A 17,423-nucleotide genomic window follows, 5' to 3' on the forward strand; every position below is an offset into this window, starting at 1 on the left:
TTCTTTTCTCTCAAGTCTTGGAAGAGACCCTAGCCTAGGTTGACTGACGGCAAGAATTACCCTCTAATAATTTAGGTAATGCGTTCTACCAAATAAAGCTTGTATCTTTCTGATTCATTCTTGAGGACTTCCTGTTGACACAGTTTGAGCGTCTGGGTGCCATAAACCAAATGACAATAAGATGGATTGTTCTCTTGATGCATTAACCCTTTTCCAAAAGGAAAGTACCATATATACTCGAGTATAAGCTGACCCGAATATCAGCCGAGGCACCTAATTTTACCACAAAAACTGCACTAAAAGTGTGCTGAAAACCTCAGCTTATACACCAGTATATATGGTATATTTTTCTTTTCTCTTGAGGACATTTCATTTCTCTCTTCCTATGGGGGTGATCTTGTTTATGAATTTCAGAGAATTTGAAGTTCTAAACTCCTAAGATGTTAAGGTTTTAGATCCCTTCCATCACTCAGATATCTGGCTGAGTGAAAGCCTGGTGATCTTAGCTGCTGGAATAGGTGTAAACCCATTTATTTAAAATAGGAATAAGTACGATAAATCAAAGTTAGTTTATGACATGAGTATCATGATAATATTGGTGAAGTCCTACAATTTATTGTGGTATCATTAAAGACCCTACACTATGGACTTTTGACTGGCTGTAAATTTTAAACTGTGTACAGTGATCGACTGTGCAGGTTACTTTATATTCTGATTCATTGGTTTTCCCCTGTCTGTTATGCATGCACACAGTGCCACATGAATGATCACTCCCATTTACTATTCTCCAGACCACACAGGTCTCAGGGTCCATTCATTGCCATAAAGTCAAACTCCATTCATAAAAACCTTGGGGACATAGCAGAGCTGTCCCACAGGGTTTCCAAGGTTATAGATCTTGTTGCCCCATCCTTCCTGTCAGAAATGGCTGGTGAGTACAAAGTGCTGGCTTTTTGGTCAGCAGCCAAGCATGTCATCATGATACCCATTTAAAAAGTGGCACAGTCACCCATGCCCCTCCGGAACTGAAGGTTGTATCTCTGTCTTAATCAGCATCATATTGAGCAGGTCCCATGTCAACGAACAGATGCCAAGCCAAATGCGGGCGCTGCAAACTTGTACAAGTGTCCATCGCCCCAGGGTCTGCCTTTCACCAATGCCTTCTAGGCCATACACAGAGCAGAATCAGACACTAACCCTTCTCTAAATATTCTATTTTTCCAAGTGAACAGCCCAATCTTGGGATGTTAACATTTTTCATTGTAGAAGTCAATGCTTTTAATCCCCAGGGATGGGTACCTTGGTACATAGCATTGGACTAGACTTTGGTTTCCTGCTCTAAGGGGGAGGCTAGCTTATTTGCATTAATAATAGGAAGAATCTTCTCTGTCTTTGGGTTGGTGTCCTGTGTTTGTCTGACTTCCATTTATTGAATAATTATGTCTCATTGGAGTTCATTTTGTGGCTAGAGTATTATTCATTGTTTTGCACGTAGACGATAAATGTCATTAAAAAATACTTTTGGGGCACCGAGTTTCTGCCCAACATTTTTGGAAAGAGATTTTTTTAAAATTTCAGTAGAACCATTGGTTCCCCAAAGCTTTAAAAAAAAGCACAGACACCAGCATCTACGTGCCTGAGTTTGTTAGTCGGAGGTTGGGTTTGAGGCTTTTGTCTTTTTCTTAGAGGAGGGAGGCTTGAGGTTTTAAAACTAGACATTTTATATGTAAGAAATCACTTCCACTCCTATTTGTGAATGTGGAAATCTGTATAATTTTCATATTCGAATCTAATTGTTTACTCATCCCTTTCTGTACCTACCAGGCTGTCAGTTGGGAAAGAGCAGGAAATATTTGTGTATCAGACAAGTTCCTTGTATAATATCTAAAGTACTTTTTCCAGAAAGGCAAGCACAGTAAATTAGCTCTTGCCACAAAGTTGTTGAAGAAACAACCCTTTGTCGTGCTGGGGGTGAGGCATCGGGCTGCGAACTGCAAGATCAGCTGTTTAAACACACCAGCTGCTCCCAAGGGGGAAGATGAGGCTTGCCGCTCCTGTGGGGAACACATACATATACAGAAAGGGTCTCATAAACCTTGTATAGGGTGCTGTGAGTTAGCACTGATTTTATGTCTGAGGTAGTCACTATTATGCATAACTACTCATTAAAGGCTTAAGAATGTCAAAGGTTAAGAAACTAGATCAATTTTTTGAAATGGGTAAATGATAGACTGGGATTAATCGCTATGACTGTATTTTCTTTTCCTCTCAGTGCCATTTACCCTGATGCTGTATTGTCCAGGGCTCAGAGAGACTGGTATCTTGTGTTGGCAAGTACATTGCTATTTGAGAAAAAATGTTAGCCTGGTGCCTACTCCAGTCTCACTAGAGGGACTTTCTGTTTGCTGTGCAGTTCAGTTGTGGCAGGGAAGCAGGGTAGCAGATCAGGAAAAGAATAAGGTCCCCTCATTGTAGAAAGAAAATATTGTACTAGGCCAAGGTTTGGGTCGAAGGGTCAAGGTTAAGGCAGGGAAAGAGTGAAAGCAGTGGCAACAAACGAGGTCTTGATTTATTTTCCACCTGCTTCCTCCTTGTCCTCATTGAAGGCAGCCAGAGTCTTTACACCCTTACCATGTTAGTGGTCCAACTCCTTACACCGTCAGGGTTAAAACCGGGATGGAAACTATTTAATTTTCAATGTCTTATGAAAGCAGAACCCTCTCCCAAGGACCTGTAGACCAGGGGCCACCAAACTTTGTAAAGGGAAAGAGTAAATATTAGCATTGGTGGGCCATATCACAGCTCCTCGACTGCTACTGTAGGCAGAAAGCCGCCAGGAATGAACATGGAAGAGTTCCCAACAAAACCGTATTTCAGGACTCAAATTGGAATTTGATATAATTTTCACATCTCATAAATATTCATTTGCTGGCTATTTTCAGGCATTTAAAAATATAACCCCCCCCCCCCCCAAGCACAACAAAATATTCTTAGCTCGTGGGCAGTATCAGACAGGTGACAATCTGGGCTTGCCTTCTGGTGGTAGTTTTCTGCCCCTGGCTTTAGGTTGTAGGGAGGAGAAGGGGGCGTGGTGCAAACACCTGGCTGAACTTGGGAAGGAGAAAGGCTGGGAATCCGACGCATCAGATCCAGGCTTCATGATTCTCAGAACACGTGTTCTAATATGATAATTTAGGCTACAGGAAATCCAGTTCTGTAATATTTTCTACTTACTGCTATTTATAACGGATGCCCATTAGGTGCTGGTCCCTAACTACCTAATCATTTTCTCCTGGTATTTTTTTATAGTCCACTAAAAAAAATTGGCAACTTTGCTTCATTTCCACATCTCTGGGTGAGAAAGCTATTTCCTTTTTTTAAAAATTCTTGATTATGAATTAGGAGAAGGTTTTCAGAGCCGATCCTAGGTTTCCATTCACCTATCTGCACACATTCTGATTCAACTCATCTGTGGAAGCCCCTTCCCTGTGCCTTCACTTATCCCACTTCCTCCCTGTGTTTCCCATTTCCATCCCTCCTCCTTTCTTAACCCTCTGAACTTCCCCTTCTGTAAATGTTGCCCCTTTGATCATAAGCAGTTGATTTATTATAACATGAAAGTGGATTCAGTCCCAGACCTGAAAGATAGGCAGTAGCAGTCTCCCGGGGCTCCCACCAGTCTCTGTTTGACTAGTAAGCCTGGCCTCTTTTATGATTTTTGTTAGTTCTGTGCCTATTTGTCTTCCTCTCTACCAGAGCCTTCTAATTCAATTGGATGAGGACTCGTAGGACTAGTGTCTGTGTGCTTTAAACAAATGACAGGGAGACTCTTGAGTGTGACCAGAATGCCGTCTTGATTTGTTCTCTGATAATGTCCCCTGTGCAGATGATATGTCCTGTAGTCTTTCTCTGCGTGGAGGTTGCCTCCGCAGGACTCGGGTTCTGTCTCCCAAACATTCTCGCCCACAGCCAAATAACCACCATTCATGCATTTATATGCTTGTTATTATTAATTGGCGAGGAGACAACTTGCAAACCTGCCTCTACTGATTTTCAGGCGGCCTACAGTTACATTCTAATAGACTCTAATAAGTAAGTGCTGCTGTATTCATGGACACAGGTGCTTTTTGTAGATGCCCTAGACCATGGCTTTGGAGTTGGTCCTCTTTTATGCACCAGTTTCCGGGAATTGGAGTTTGGGAAAGCTCTCACATCCCTTGAGAACAGACCCCTCTCCGTGGCCTTTCTCAGCGCTATCCCCTTCTCACACTGCGAGGGCTCCCTCAGAACAAGCTCCCTCAGAGCAGTCCTGGCCCTTCCCTGTTGGAAACGGGAGGGGCAGGCACCAATTTGCATGTGCAGAACCTCAGCTGTGTGGTTCATGCTCAGCCATTTCAGGGGCAGTGCTCTGACGGGGTATGCTGGAAGCAGGTGGGGTTCTTTAAACACGAACTCTGGATTGCCCCCTTCGTGTTGTCCTTCATCTTATTTTAGCATTTTGGTTTTACCTTTCCCAGTCAAGAGAGGTGGGTGTGGTCATGAGCTCTCAGGATACTGAACTCTAAAGGTGGTTTGGATATTTGGGTTTGTGACTTCACCTTTCATTACCCTTGTTTGAGGGCTCCTGCCCGGCTTGGTAGACCAGTGGTGGGCAACCACGGGAGGGGCCACGGCTTCTTCTCTAGAGGAATTTACTATGCTCTTCTGGCTTGAGACACTTGGTCTCTACTACCCAAGAATGAGCAGAGTGCCACAAGGAGCTCTGATCATACGGCGATTAAGTGGTGGACTGCTAACCCAAAGACTCCTAGTCTGAGCCACTCCGCGGCTCGACGCTGGAGTCAGCATGAGTCCAAATCATCTCACCACCACTTCACAACAGCAACCTTTTGTACCAGGAAAAATGGGTGCCTGGCTTCTGCCTCTTATTTGCTTCTAAAATGAAGCCAAGCTGGACCACAAAGGGATCCCAAAAGCTACTGAAATGTGTGTACTTCTAAAGCAGCAAAGTAAAATGTTCAAAAATGACCCCCAAGTTTGCTATCATTAGCGAAATCTGGAGGAGTGGTTAGTTCACTTTGTATAAACAAATGCCTTATTTACTCTTAGGTCATAAATTCCATTTTTTTGTGTTTAAATTGCAATTCTCACCAGTATTTTTCACTAACAGATAACCCTTTCAGGAGAAAAACATAACGATTCATTTTTTTAAAGGGAGGAGGCAGATATTATTTTTTAGAAATGTTGGGGTGTCTCAGTTAAAATGTGAGCGGCTCATCATGCTACATGCATATAAAGATCTTGCCAACCCTGACTTATGATTCTACCACTTATTTTATTAATTTTAGTTTTTTTAAAAATTTAAGACTGGCGTATGAAATCCTGACTACTATTATCAAGTATCATTTGGAGAGTGGCTTAGATGTTGCTTTTGATATAAATAAGTAGGTTCCATTCGATTCAATCCGACTGTGGTAGTCAGCCTAGATGGCAGAATTGTCAGTAATTTCCGACTCTCCTCCCATCATGTCCTTCATTGTCTGGAGAAGGCGCCAAGCTGTTTCATCACCTGCCAACTCTGTTCACTATAGAACTGCTGGTTGGAGGATTCTCTGCGTTGCTGCATTTAGTAGACTAGAAGACGATCTCTGATTTGTAAGCTTAGGGAGATGGGCACTTCTTGTTTCTGCCTAAATCTCTGTGAGCATGCAGTGGAGACTCCATTCACATGGGGCACCTCCTTGAGTCTTCCCCAGCTGTCTCACTGCTTTCTCACCCAAAGGAGAGGAGTAACATGGTCCAATTGGCGATTTGGAAGAAAAGATCAATAGGAGTAGCATCTGCCATAGTTTGAAAGGCACAGGACTGGATATGCTGGGAAATGTTGGTTCCACTTGGATGCTCTTTGGGACTGAGGAAGACTGGGAACAGAAGTAGGAAGCCTCTTTTCACACTTAGCCCTCTTCTCTGTATCAGCTTCATCAGAAATAAAGCTGACTTTTAATAGTGATATTGTTGGTTCTACATCTGGCTTTATGTTTTAGTTTACAAACTGGTTCAGAAGGAAGGCTGGAAAGGGAAGAACTGTTGGCCTTTTGATCCCTCCCACAGTGATCCTCAAAAGAAATGTGTCTGGGGTTTACCTGAAAGGCCTTGTCTATAGAATGGCTGTCCCTGTTGCTGATGGATCCCAGTAATAGTCTTGAAGTTGGCTTGGTTTTCAAAATGCTTTGCTGTGACTCATACACGGATTTTTTTTTAAAAGGATGGTGATACACATACCTAGAATGGCCTAAAGTCCTTTACCTCTGCTCTTAAATTCAATTGTCCATTGCTGTCGACTAAAATGGTGTTCGGAACTTTCCGTGTAATTATCGAGCTTGCTAACCACCAACCATTTGTATTTGCTATGATATAATTAAACCTTCTGTCATCCTTGGGATACTTGCTTACTGAAGTCTCATGACATTATAACTAAGGGTATACCATACTCATACGTACTCAGGTTTGCAACATGATAAACACTTCCAGGTCTTTAACTGCTTTTCGACTTTCTTCTTTGTAGGTTTGTGATTCTGATACTATGCTGGACCCTGCCTCGTCTGTGGAGATGGTTAAAGTTTTAGAAGAAGACCCCATGGTTGGAGGAGTTGGGGGAGATGTCCAGGTGCATACGTCTTCACTTTTTGCATCAGACACTCTTAGTTGTACTTATTTTTACTGATTGGCTCATTGAACACAGTATATCTTGTATAATGCATTGTATACATTATACACTAACTGTGTGTTAGTATTGTTCTTGGCTGAGGACATACATTAGAATATGCCTTGTACCCACTGCATGCCATCTTCTGTTGACTTATTTGAAATAGCTTCTTAGCTTAGCCCTTGAAAAATAAAATACATGTCTATAGGGACTCATCGTTATCAAAAACATGCTATATAATCATGTCTACCATATCTCCTCCAGCAAAGTGATGTTCTGCTAAGCTTTGATATTAAGCATTTGTTCAGTTGAGAGGAATGAAATGGAACTATGACATGAGGTGCATTCTATATCTTCCATCTGTTTTTAAAAAGAAGCTGATATGTAATTGATCAACAACCCAAGTTAGAAAATAAATGAAGAAAATAAATAGAGAGAAAGGCAAAGACATACTTGCATCTCGGATTCAATAACATGACACCTAATTGTCTATCAGTGGAGAAATAATGAAAGAAATACATATCCATTGGATAATTTGTACTTGGGGATAGAACAATAAATAAGTGAAAAGAAGTGATGAAAATTCCAGGGAGTCCTTTGCAAATGTAAGATTAGATTTTATCAAAAGGTGCAAAGCCCGTTGGAAAGTAGGGGTGAAAATGTAGGTGTTCTGTTGCTGCGCACATTGATAGTGATGACAAAGAAACACACGAGGGAGAGTGGAGAAATAACCTGGCAATGAAAGAATGAAAACTTCCAAAAGTCACATAAAATTGAGCAAAATGGGACAGGAGAGAATGCAAGGGACATAGTTGATAGTTTGTAATGGCCTGTGTATAACACCCAACCCAAACCCATTGCTGTCAACTCAAGTCAATTCTAGCTGACAGGAATCCTACATAGGCTTTCCAGATGGTAAATCTTCCTGGGAACAGACAGCCTCCTCTTTCTCCTCTGGAGCGACTGGGCAGCAGCCCAACGCTTGTTCCTCAGTGCTGCCAAGGCTCTTTCACCTTTATATAGAGACCGTCTTTCCAGGATTCACATTTTGGAAGGTCACACCAAACCTGCTGCTCACTGGCATTGCAGAAACGCGTAGGGGGAGGAGAAGGGAAGCTAGAATCACCAGGACTTGGATGAGTTGAAATGTAAGCAATACAGGAGCCCCAAACCCCGAACTAAATCCATCCCCATCTAGTTGATTCCGAACCATCCCACCTACTGCTCATAGAGTTGCTTTTGACTCATAGGGATCCTGTGTCCCATGTACAAGGCTGTAGTTCTGGGAGCAGACAGCCGCATCCTGTGTCCCTCAGAACGGCTGATGGGCTCACACTGGTAACCTTTCTGTTAACTCTACGGTGGCACCAGGGATGCCCCTCAGCCCAGCAAAGCAACACAGAATATCTTCTAGGAGAGGATCTGGTTAATGTAGGTGGGAACTGAGGACTAAAAGCTAAAAAAAGAAACATCATAATAAAGGAGCAAGAACAACAGCAAAAAGAATAGAGACGGATGAAGAGGAAAACTAATGCCCTCCAAGTGTGCGTACACAATACACACTCACATAAGCGATCACATTCATCTAATCACTCAGAATCAAGGGCAAGAAAAGAAATGAAACAGACGTAAATCAAGTCCAAAAGGGCCGGGAACTCAAGCTAGGAGGGTAAATAACAAACCTCACTCTAGGTAGTAACTTCAAGGTGTGGGACAGGTCTTTTTAATATTCTGGGATAAAGCGGACCATTTATTTATTTGTGTGTTTACTGTTTTGCAGATTTTAAACAAGTACGACTCCTGGATCTCCTTCCTCAGCAGTGTGAGGTACTGGATGGCTTTTAACATCGAAAGAGCCTGTCAGTCCTATTTTGGGTGCGTCCAGTGCATCAGTGGACCTCTGGGCATGTACAGAAACTCCTTGCTGAACGAATTTGTAGAAGACTGGTACAATCAGGAATTCATGGGCAGCAAATGCAGCTTTGGCGATGACCGGCATCTCACGAACCGCGTGCTAAGTCTGGGCTATGCCACAAAATACACAGCTCGATCCAAGTGCCTCACGGAAACCCCTATTGAGTATCTCAGGTGGTTAAACCAGCAGACCCGCTGGAGCAAGTCCTACTTCCGGGAGTGGCTGTACAACGCAATGTGGTTCCACAAGCACCACTTGTGGATGACCTACGAAGCAGTGATCACTGGCTTCTTCCCGTTCTTTCTCATCGCCACTGTCATCCAGCTCTTCTACCGGGGTAAACTTTGGAACATCCTCCTCTTCTTGTTAACCGTCCAGCTTGTGGGCCTCATCAAATCGTCCTTTGCCAGCTGCCTCCGAGGAAATATCGTCATGGTCTTCATGTCTCTCTACTCCGTGCTCTACATGTCAAGTTTACTTCCCGCCAAGATGTTTGCCATTGCCACCATAAACAAAGCCGGGTGGGGCACCTCTGGAAGGAAAACCATCGTCGTCAATTTCATAGGTCTCATTCCAGTGTCGGTTTGGTCCGTCATCCTCCTGGGTGGGGTGATTTTCACCATTTACAAGGAATCCAAAAAGCCATTTTCAGAATCCAAACAGACCATTCTCATCGTGGGGGCCTTGCTCTATGCATGCTATTGGGTTATGCTTTTGATGCTGTATGTGGTCCTCATCAATAAGTGTGGCCGGCGGAAGAAGGGGCAACACTTTGACATGGTGCTGGATGTATGATCTCCCCTTGTGGGGGGTTTACAGTTAACACGTGCAGACACACACACTTGGTTCCCCGGCGAACCGTACAGTATCGTGACTTCAGACTATGCCACCAAAGGAGACATATCACTGCTGCTGGGTCTTGAGCAAGAACACTGCTCTGTTGATCCATGCTGATTCTGCCAAAGTAATGATCCATCAGACAAGAAGGAACTCAGATTCGCTAGCCTTTGATTTCTATGAAAATGGGATGGTTTTTATGATTGTGCACTTTTTCTCACTGTGCATCTGCCTGACAATGTTTTGCCCGACATACCTCACTAGCCATGCTTTATGTGGGTTATCATGGAAGAAGAAGAAGAAAAAGGATTTTTAGAAACTCAAGGAAAAAGTTCTTTCAACCTATACAACCTAACTTATGGACTGTTTCAATAGCTTTTTTTTTTTTTAAAGGAATGGTTTTTATGTTTTATTCTACCAAATGAAATGCCAAAGGAAATTTCAAAGGCTGTGCTGTAATTTTTATATAATTGTACTGTGTTTTGAAATTTTGTATGGAAGTTTTTAAAGCAAGTTTTGCATCTTCTATATTTTACTTCTCTGCCAAAATACACTTGTCTTTCCTTTTTTTATTTTAATAAAATAGGTTTTGAAAAAAGTCATACTTAAAAAAAAATAATCCTACCCAAAATGTGAAACTTGGTGGAATCATGTTGTTCATGATAGAAAGAATAAAATGTTTCTCTCTCTCTCTACTTTGTAAAATGGAATAGTTTATTTCTGTGGAAAACAAACGAACAAACTATTTAAACATTGAATATTTTAAATCTTTTAAAACTTCTTTTCAAAAAGGCCAGTATAACTGTCACACTTGGAATAAAAGTGCATTCGTATGTGTGTACAAAAACAAAAATGAAAATCAAGGCCAAAGGGATAGAAAAGTGCAATTTTTCCCTCCCAAAAAAAGAGAGAGCTAATTCTTGAAAGAAAACACAGAGAACACAGCATTAGACAAAACGTGCACATAAAGATGAATATTCTTTGGACATTCTGGCCATGCTATCCTGGGCTGATTAAATGGAAACTAACAAATTAGAAATGATCCCCAAAAGTGTAGTCTTTAAACAGAAAGTGAAAGCAAAAACAAAAAACCCTATATAATTTGGTCAAACCATGTAGTTCATCAAAGGTTTTGTTTTGTGGCCTGAATTATACAGATCTTATTTGTTTACTGAACATGGTTTACCTGCCTTTCCGGCCTTCAGAGAGGTTTACATGAGGAAGTTGATTATAATAAATATAAAGCAAGCAGATTCACAATTGGAAAATTCAAGCTGAAAGTACTCTTTTACTTCCAAAGGGATTTACTCTAAATTATACAGATAAATTGCTTCATCTCTCCTATGTTTACATAGTAGAAATAATATCAAGGTTTAATAACTCTTAAAAATTGGCACATATGAAAATCCGTAAGCCACACACTCTGAACTTTGACAATTTAGCTCCTCCTGGGTCCTGGTTATTCAGCAGGAATTTGGACACACCAAGGAACCCAAGTGGCATAATGGGTTACACATAGGGCTGCAAACCTAAGGTCAGTAGTTCAAAACCACCTGCCACTCCACAGGAGAAAGATGAGGCTTTCTACTGCCAGAAAGAGTTAAGTCTCAGAAGCCCATAGGAGAAGTTCTATCCTGGCTTACAGGGTCACTGTGAGTCAGAGTGACTGGATGGCAGTGACTTTGGCTTTGACACGTCAATGTTATCTTGTAGCTGGTGCTCTGTAGACTTGGCTAGAAATACGAGGACATGAATAATTGCCAAGAAGCATTGATGTTGAAGCAGAGACTAGAGAAGAAGTGTTAACAATGTTCCCAGCCCCCCTGCTTTTTATGCAGATATTCATGTTACAACAATCTTGCCGAAGGCAAAATTGCACATTCTACCTTCCGAGAACAAAAACTCAGCCTCTCACTGATGGGAGAGTTTGTGGGAAGCAAACGCCATGCCAATCCATGAGACTAAAACTTGATTTTTCCTTTTTAATTATTTATGTTCTAAGTTAAGCTTTGATAACATTCAAATGTCAAATTCTCTCATTCTTATAAAAGGTTGAATTAACTGCCTGTATTTATTTTAGCAAGTATTCCAATTATTCAATGTTATTTCCAGCATAGGATGTATAGTGTAATTGATACTTTTGTAAATAAAATATTTTTGATAAGATCATTGCCTTTTTTTCTAAGGGAAGGGGGAATTTAAAACAATTATTTTCATGATTGCAATGCTATGGATCTAAGAATGGGGTGTTTAAGAATGAGAACTCATGGTTGGTCAACTCATGGTTATATAAATAAGTCACTTAATACTGCTTTTTTCAATGTAGAAATCGCCCCAAATTTGTGTTTTGGAAATCTGGAACACTTTAGAACGAGAGAGACTGACACAGCTAATCTTGTTTTTTTCCCAGTTGTCTCTGAATTTCTTTCCTCTATCATCCTTGAAAGTAGCCCTAAATCAGACAAAAGTTATGTTATTAAAGTACTTTTTCAAACAGAAAAATATCTGATTTGTAGGAAATTTATATCATGTATATAATATCCAAAACTTAAATAAATTTCCAGAAATAAGGCAATAATAATTATAGAATACCAAACAGTGGGCGATCATTAAGCAGTAAGCACAATGTTTCCAGAGACTATGAGGACATTGGGGAAATGTTACATAAGAAAAAATACATTTTGTTATGCAATCATTTTGTACAGTAACATCCCTATTTTGTTTTAAAAATGTTGAAACATGGTTATCTCTAATACTGAAAATATGACCAATTTATATACTGTAAACATCCTTGTATTTCAAAATACCAAAACATGTATTATATTTATGGTGAGAACAAGATAATAAATATTGATTTTGATAAAATGGGTTAGGACAGCTAATAACATTTCCTGGGTTGGGAATCTTGGATGCTAATGATCTCATTTGAATATTTATCCCAAGTTCATACTTGCCAATTCTTGGTACTTAAGAATCCTTTCATAATTTGGTAGAGTTACATTTTAATGAACTAATGTCATTGAACATTGGATTCTAGTTCTGATAATGCATTAAGTCACTGGTGCTCTATCAGAAGTTGTAACCTCTTATTGGAGAAAATCACTAGACTATATTTTAGGCTCTGCTGGTCTTAATGTCTTTGTCATGCCCATGCTGTTGAGTACAAAGCATCCACAGCCAATATGTAAATAGATGTATGGCTATGTTCAAAGAAAACTTTGATACTCAAATTTGAAGTATATATAGTTTTCACAAATGACTAAGTATTATTATCATTAAAACATACTAAGAAGCCCTTTCAAAATGGAAGTCATATTTTGTTCACTGGCATTAGCAAAAGCAGTAAATCAGATTTGGACTAAGACTGTACAATGACCACCGTCCTTTAGGAATCAACTTCCTTATTTATCAGATTAAATATTCATGTTACCCCTCCTCCCTTTTTTATATATATTTTAGGACAGATTATGACAAGCATGTTTTATAGACCAGGTGTTTGAATTCTCCTACCAGTCCAAAATGGTGCCACTAGGCTTGCCATTTTTTTTTTTGAAACATTTGCTCTTTAATTGCAACGTAAAGTCAGTTTCTTTAAATATTTAGTTACAAGTTCTGAATAGTGAAGACAGAGTAGGCGCCCGCAGGCACTCAGTATTCTCCCCCCCCCACCCCCTGCCCCTTCTTCGCTCAAGGTACAAGTGGGCACTAAATGAATGTCCCCTGGTGTCAGGTGTTGGCAGTCTCAGGCCTGGATGCAGTTGGCTACAGAGCAATGAAGTCGAGTGACTCCTCAAGATTCGCTCCCCAGAATCCCCGTGTCCTCAGACGACCACAGCATCGCACACCTAGGGGCCGGTCTCCACCGCAGTCCAGTGTCCATCACATGGCCCTCCTGCCCAGATCCCCAGGGTGCTCCCCCAGACTCATCTCAAAGCTCAGGTCTGCACTGTCCAGTGCCTCCCGGGCGATGCACCGCCATGCAGGTGGGCTGGAAGCTGCGTGACGTGAGAACAGAGCTACCACGGCTCCCGGTGGGCACCTCACAGTTGCCTGTAGTTGTGCCAAATGGGTCTTCTGAGCAGAAGGCTGTGACGGACTGAGGGCAGGTTCAGGCCACGCTGCCCTGCGGTCTGCTTGCCACACCTGCCCCTCCCTCCCTCGAGCCCTGGCCCGCCCTGCCCAGCAGAGGTAGAAGAGGCATCTTGAAGTCAATGAAAGCTGAGGATGGAGGGGTTGGGTAAGCAGCACACCAGCCCCGCGTGCTGTGTGAAGTCCGATGGGAGCACTCCCGCAGGGCGTGCACAGCCAGAGTGGAGGCAGCCTCAAGCTCGGCAGTCGGCAGCCACCCCGGCTTGGCTCCAGAGGGGGGACTTGGGCTGGACACCGATCAGTCCCGAGGCTTCCCTACACTATGCGGGCATGAGAGCAGGGGAGGGGCGGGCATCCTGAGACCCTCTCCCTCAGGCCTAGGCAACAGGATGAGTGTCAGGGAAGGGAGCAGAGAGGGAGCCCGCCTGGCAGGACACTCAAAGACCTGTGGCTGCGGGGTATATTGCCCCGGCATCCTTGCGTGAGGCCAACAGCATATTAGGCTTGCCATTGTAAAGATGAGGAAATTGAGGCATAAAAAAGTTAAATAAGCTAGTCAATTGTGGAAACCTTAGTAGAATTTAAGCCCATTTGTTCTGTTGACAATCTTGGTCCCCCGTAAATCAGGGCTACTTGACAAGGATGTTGTCCACAGACTAGCAATAACAACAGATAAGAGAGAGTGTTTGAAATGCAAACGCATCCGTCCTATCACAGAATGACTGAATTAAAGTTAATGAGACTGGGATTGGGAATCTGTGTTGAACAAGATCACCAGATGATTTGCATGCACGTTGAAGTATGAGAAAACTTGCTCTGATCCATGACCTTACATTGTTCCTTTTTAAGTATAATTTCTGAGATAGCAGTCAATTAATATTTTTTTTTCCAAATGAACTTTTAACTAACAATGTGACTTACAGGCATTGGCCATGGTGGCACAGAGTTAAGAGCTAAACTGTTAAACCAGAAAGTTAGTGGATCAAATTCACCAATCAGCTCCCCAGGCAAAAGACCTGGGAGTTTGCTGCAGTCAAGAATACGACCAAGAAAACCCTGTGGAGCCACTTTAGTTTGTTACATGGGTTGCCATGAGTCAGAAACAACTCAACAGCACTCAACTCCAATGAATAACCAGATAAATGTTGGCAAATATGCTTTTAATTAAGTTTAATGAGCATCTGTTATATATAGGAAGTGGAGAGGTGTACATTTTCTTTATACTAAAAGTTTATAATTCATTATGCGGGTATGATAATTGCACAAAGATTTAAGGCAAAACAGAATAATAGGGATAAAAAGGGTGGCACAGGCTATAAAGAGAGAATGAACACATGTGACTAGTTCCGTAAAGATAGACTCCCTGATAGTGTGGTACCTGGGTGATTTTCTAAGGAAGGGCAAACTTAAATGGAAACTGAGAACTTCTGTGTTAGTCCGGGTTGGCTAGAGAAACAAATCTGGAGACACTCATGTGTGTAAGAGAGAGCTTCATATCAAAGAACAATTGTATATTAAGAAAACATCCCAGGCCAGTCTAGATCAAGTCCATGAATCCAATATTAATTAACCCATATGTCTGACACTAGTCCATAAATTCCTCTTCAGACCCATGTACCACATGCAATGATGTGAAATGCAGGAGGGTCACAGGCCACAGATCACAGGTGGAAAGTCTTGTGGATCCAGTGGCAGTGGATACATCTCCAGGGCTCTGGCTGCCATTAGCATGGTTCCATGTGGCTTGTCAACATGAATGTACAGCAGAGAATGAAAGAGAGAGAGAGAGAGAGAGAGAGAGAGAGAGAGAGAGAGAGAGAGAGAGAGAGAGAGAGAGAGAGAGACCTACCTCTTCTGATGGCAGAATCAGGAGGCAGAGAGTTCCCAGAATCCTCATGAGAAGGCCATACCCACAAGGAGGGATCATCAGGTTGTGACCTGATTGACAGGATAGACTCCACCCCTTTATTATTTTTTATCAAGTTGACATGAAATTGTGTAACTACCATAACTTCCCAGGCAGAGGGTGTAATTACAGGTAAGCTGTTACAGGTGTGATTTTGTGATGTGGACTTTTAAACAGAAGCACCAAATTTAGTTAAGGTGTAGGTTATATTTGATCAAAATTTGGGACTTAAATCTAGAAAATATAACTCAAACTTCTCTCCCAACCTGATAAAGACCTTCTTTATCTCTTGAACTACTGAGGACAATTCCTCTACGCCAGCCACACACACACACACACACACACACACACACACACTTTTTTGTTGTTTTCTTTTATGAATTCGCCACATTTACGTCAACTTTTTCCTTCTAAGGTTTCATACTGAATATTTAATAATAAATATTTAACTTCTTCTCAATGTTGATAAGATGAACTCTTTAGGAAAGCATACATGATGCATGCCAATTAGTTTTAACTTATCGTTCAGGCCTTAACTGTTATTATATTTCCATGGTTCTGATTCCTTTGATACATATTTTCCTTCCCCTCAAATTGTGGTCTCTATCTGGGATGGATTGCCTCCATCCCTGACACTCATATTTATTTGTCAAAATCCTTCCCTATTCTTCAGTCAAGGCATAATTATACTGCCATCTCCTTTACGGAGACTTCCCCAAATATTTCAGCTTAAAGAGACAACCCCCCCATTCTCTTTTATATCTGCTACGAAATCTAGATTTCTTTCTGTCTTGTGTTATGAATACTGATGTTCACATCCCTTTCCATTGTGAGGTTGCGGCCCCCACATTTGCCCACTATGCCCACCAACAGAAATCTCAGTGCCTTTTCTGAAATGTAGATGCTCCCCTCCCTTCGTCTTAAAAGGAAAAGAAGACACATAGGAACGGCATCAAACAGAAGTGGTCAACAGTCAATCATTTCAAGAGACAGGAAATGATCAAAATCCAGTGATTCTGAAAGAAGAAGCTGAAGCCGCACTGAAGGCATTAGTGAAAAGTCAGGCTCCAGGCATTGACAGCATGCCGATTGAAATGTTTCCACAAGTTGATGACGCACTAGAAGCACTCACGTGTCTAAATGGGGAAATTCGAAATTCAGCAACCTGGATATTGGGCTGGAAGAGACCCATATATGTGTCCTTTCCAAAGAAAGGTGATCCAATAGAATGCGGAAATTATCAAGCGATATCATCAGTATCACATGCAAATGAAATTTTCCTGAAGATTATTAGCAGGGAGCCAACAGAAATTTACGCTGGTCTCCACTCTGCACTTCCCCCTTCATTCACTATGGTAAGATTTTCCTGTTCTGATGATGCCTTATACCTGATCCCTTCCACACCTCTTGATTGCACGGGCTGGTGTGCTTCTTCCATGTGGGCTTTGTTGCTTCAGAGCTAGATGGCCGCTTGTTTACCTTCAAGTTTTTAAGACCCCAGATGCTATATCTTTTGATAGCTGGGCACCATCAGCTTTCTTCGACCCAAAGCCCATTTGTCGGCCACTGGAGATCCCTTTGCAGAGGTGTGTAGGGGAGGAGATGAGTCAGTCAGGGTGCGATGTAGCACCGATGAAGAATACAGCTTTCCTCTAGTTCCTAAATGCTTCCTTGTGCCCCCCTCCCCCCACTATCATGATTCGAATTCTACCTTGCAAGTCTGGATAGAGCAGAAGATGTACACTGGTGCAGATAGGAGCTGGAGGCAGAGGGAATTCAGGGCAGATGATACCTTCAGGACCAAGGGTGTGCGTGGTGATACTGGGAGGGTAGAGGGTGAAGGGAGACGTCGGACAGGGCAAGATATGACAAAGTAATAATTTATAAATTATCAAGGGCTCATGAGGGAAGGGGGAGTGGGGAGGGAGCGGGAAAAAAGAAGAACTGATGCCAAGGGCTTAAGTGGAGAG

The 17,423-nt window shown here is 41.9% G+C and overlaps 1 protein-coding gene across 1 annotated transcript in view; it reads left to right on the top strand.

Moving 5' to 3' along the window:
- The window catches only part of HAS2 (hyaluronan synthase 2), a 28,648-nt gene extending 17,024 nt beyond the window's left edge, over nucleotides 1-11,624 (top strand). The window contains exons 3-4 of the mRNA XM_075549315.1: nucleotides 6,566-6,667; nucleotides 8,487-11,624. Coding sequence (XP_075405430.1) covers nucleotides 6,566-6,667; nucleotides 8,487-9,416 — 1,032 coding nt within the window. The 3' untranslated portion in view covers nucleotides 9,417-11,624. The remainder of the gene's footprint in view (nucleotides 1-6,565; nucleotides 6,668-8,486) is intronic.
- Nucleotides 11,625-17,423: the final 5,799 nt, after the last annotated feature.

This window comes from Tenrec ecaudatus, chromosome 5 (genome assembly GCF_050624435.1).
Source record: "Tenrec ecaudatus isolate mTenEca1 chromosome 5, mTenEca1.hap1, whole genome shotgun sequence".
NCBI classification, from domain to species: domain Eukaryota; kingdom Metazoa; phylum Chordata; class Mammalia; order Afrosoricida; family Tenrecidae; genus Tenrec; species Tenrec ecaudatus.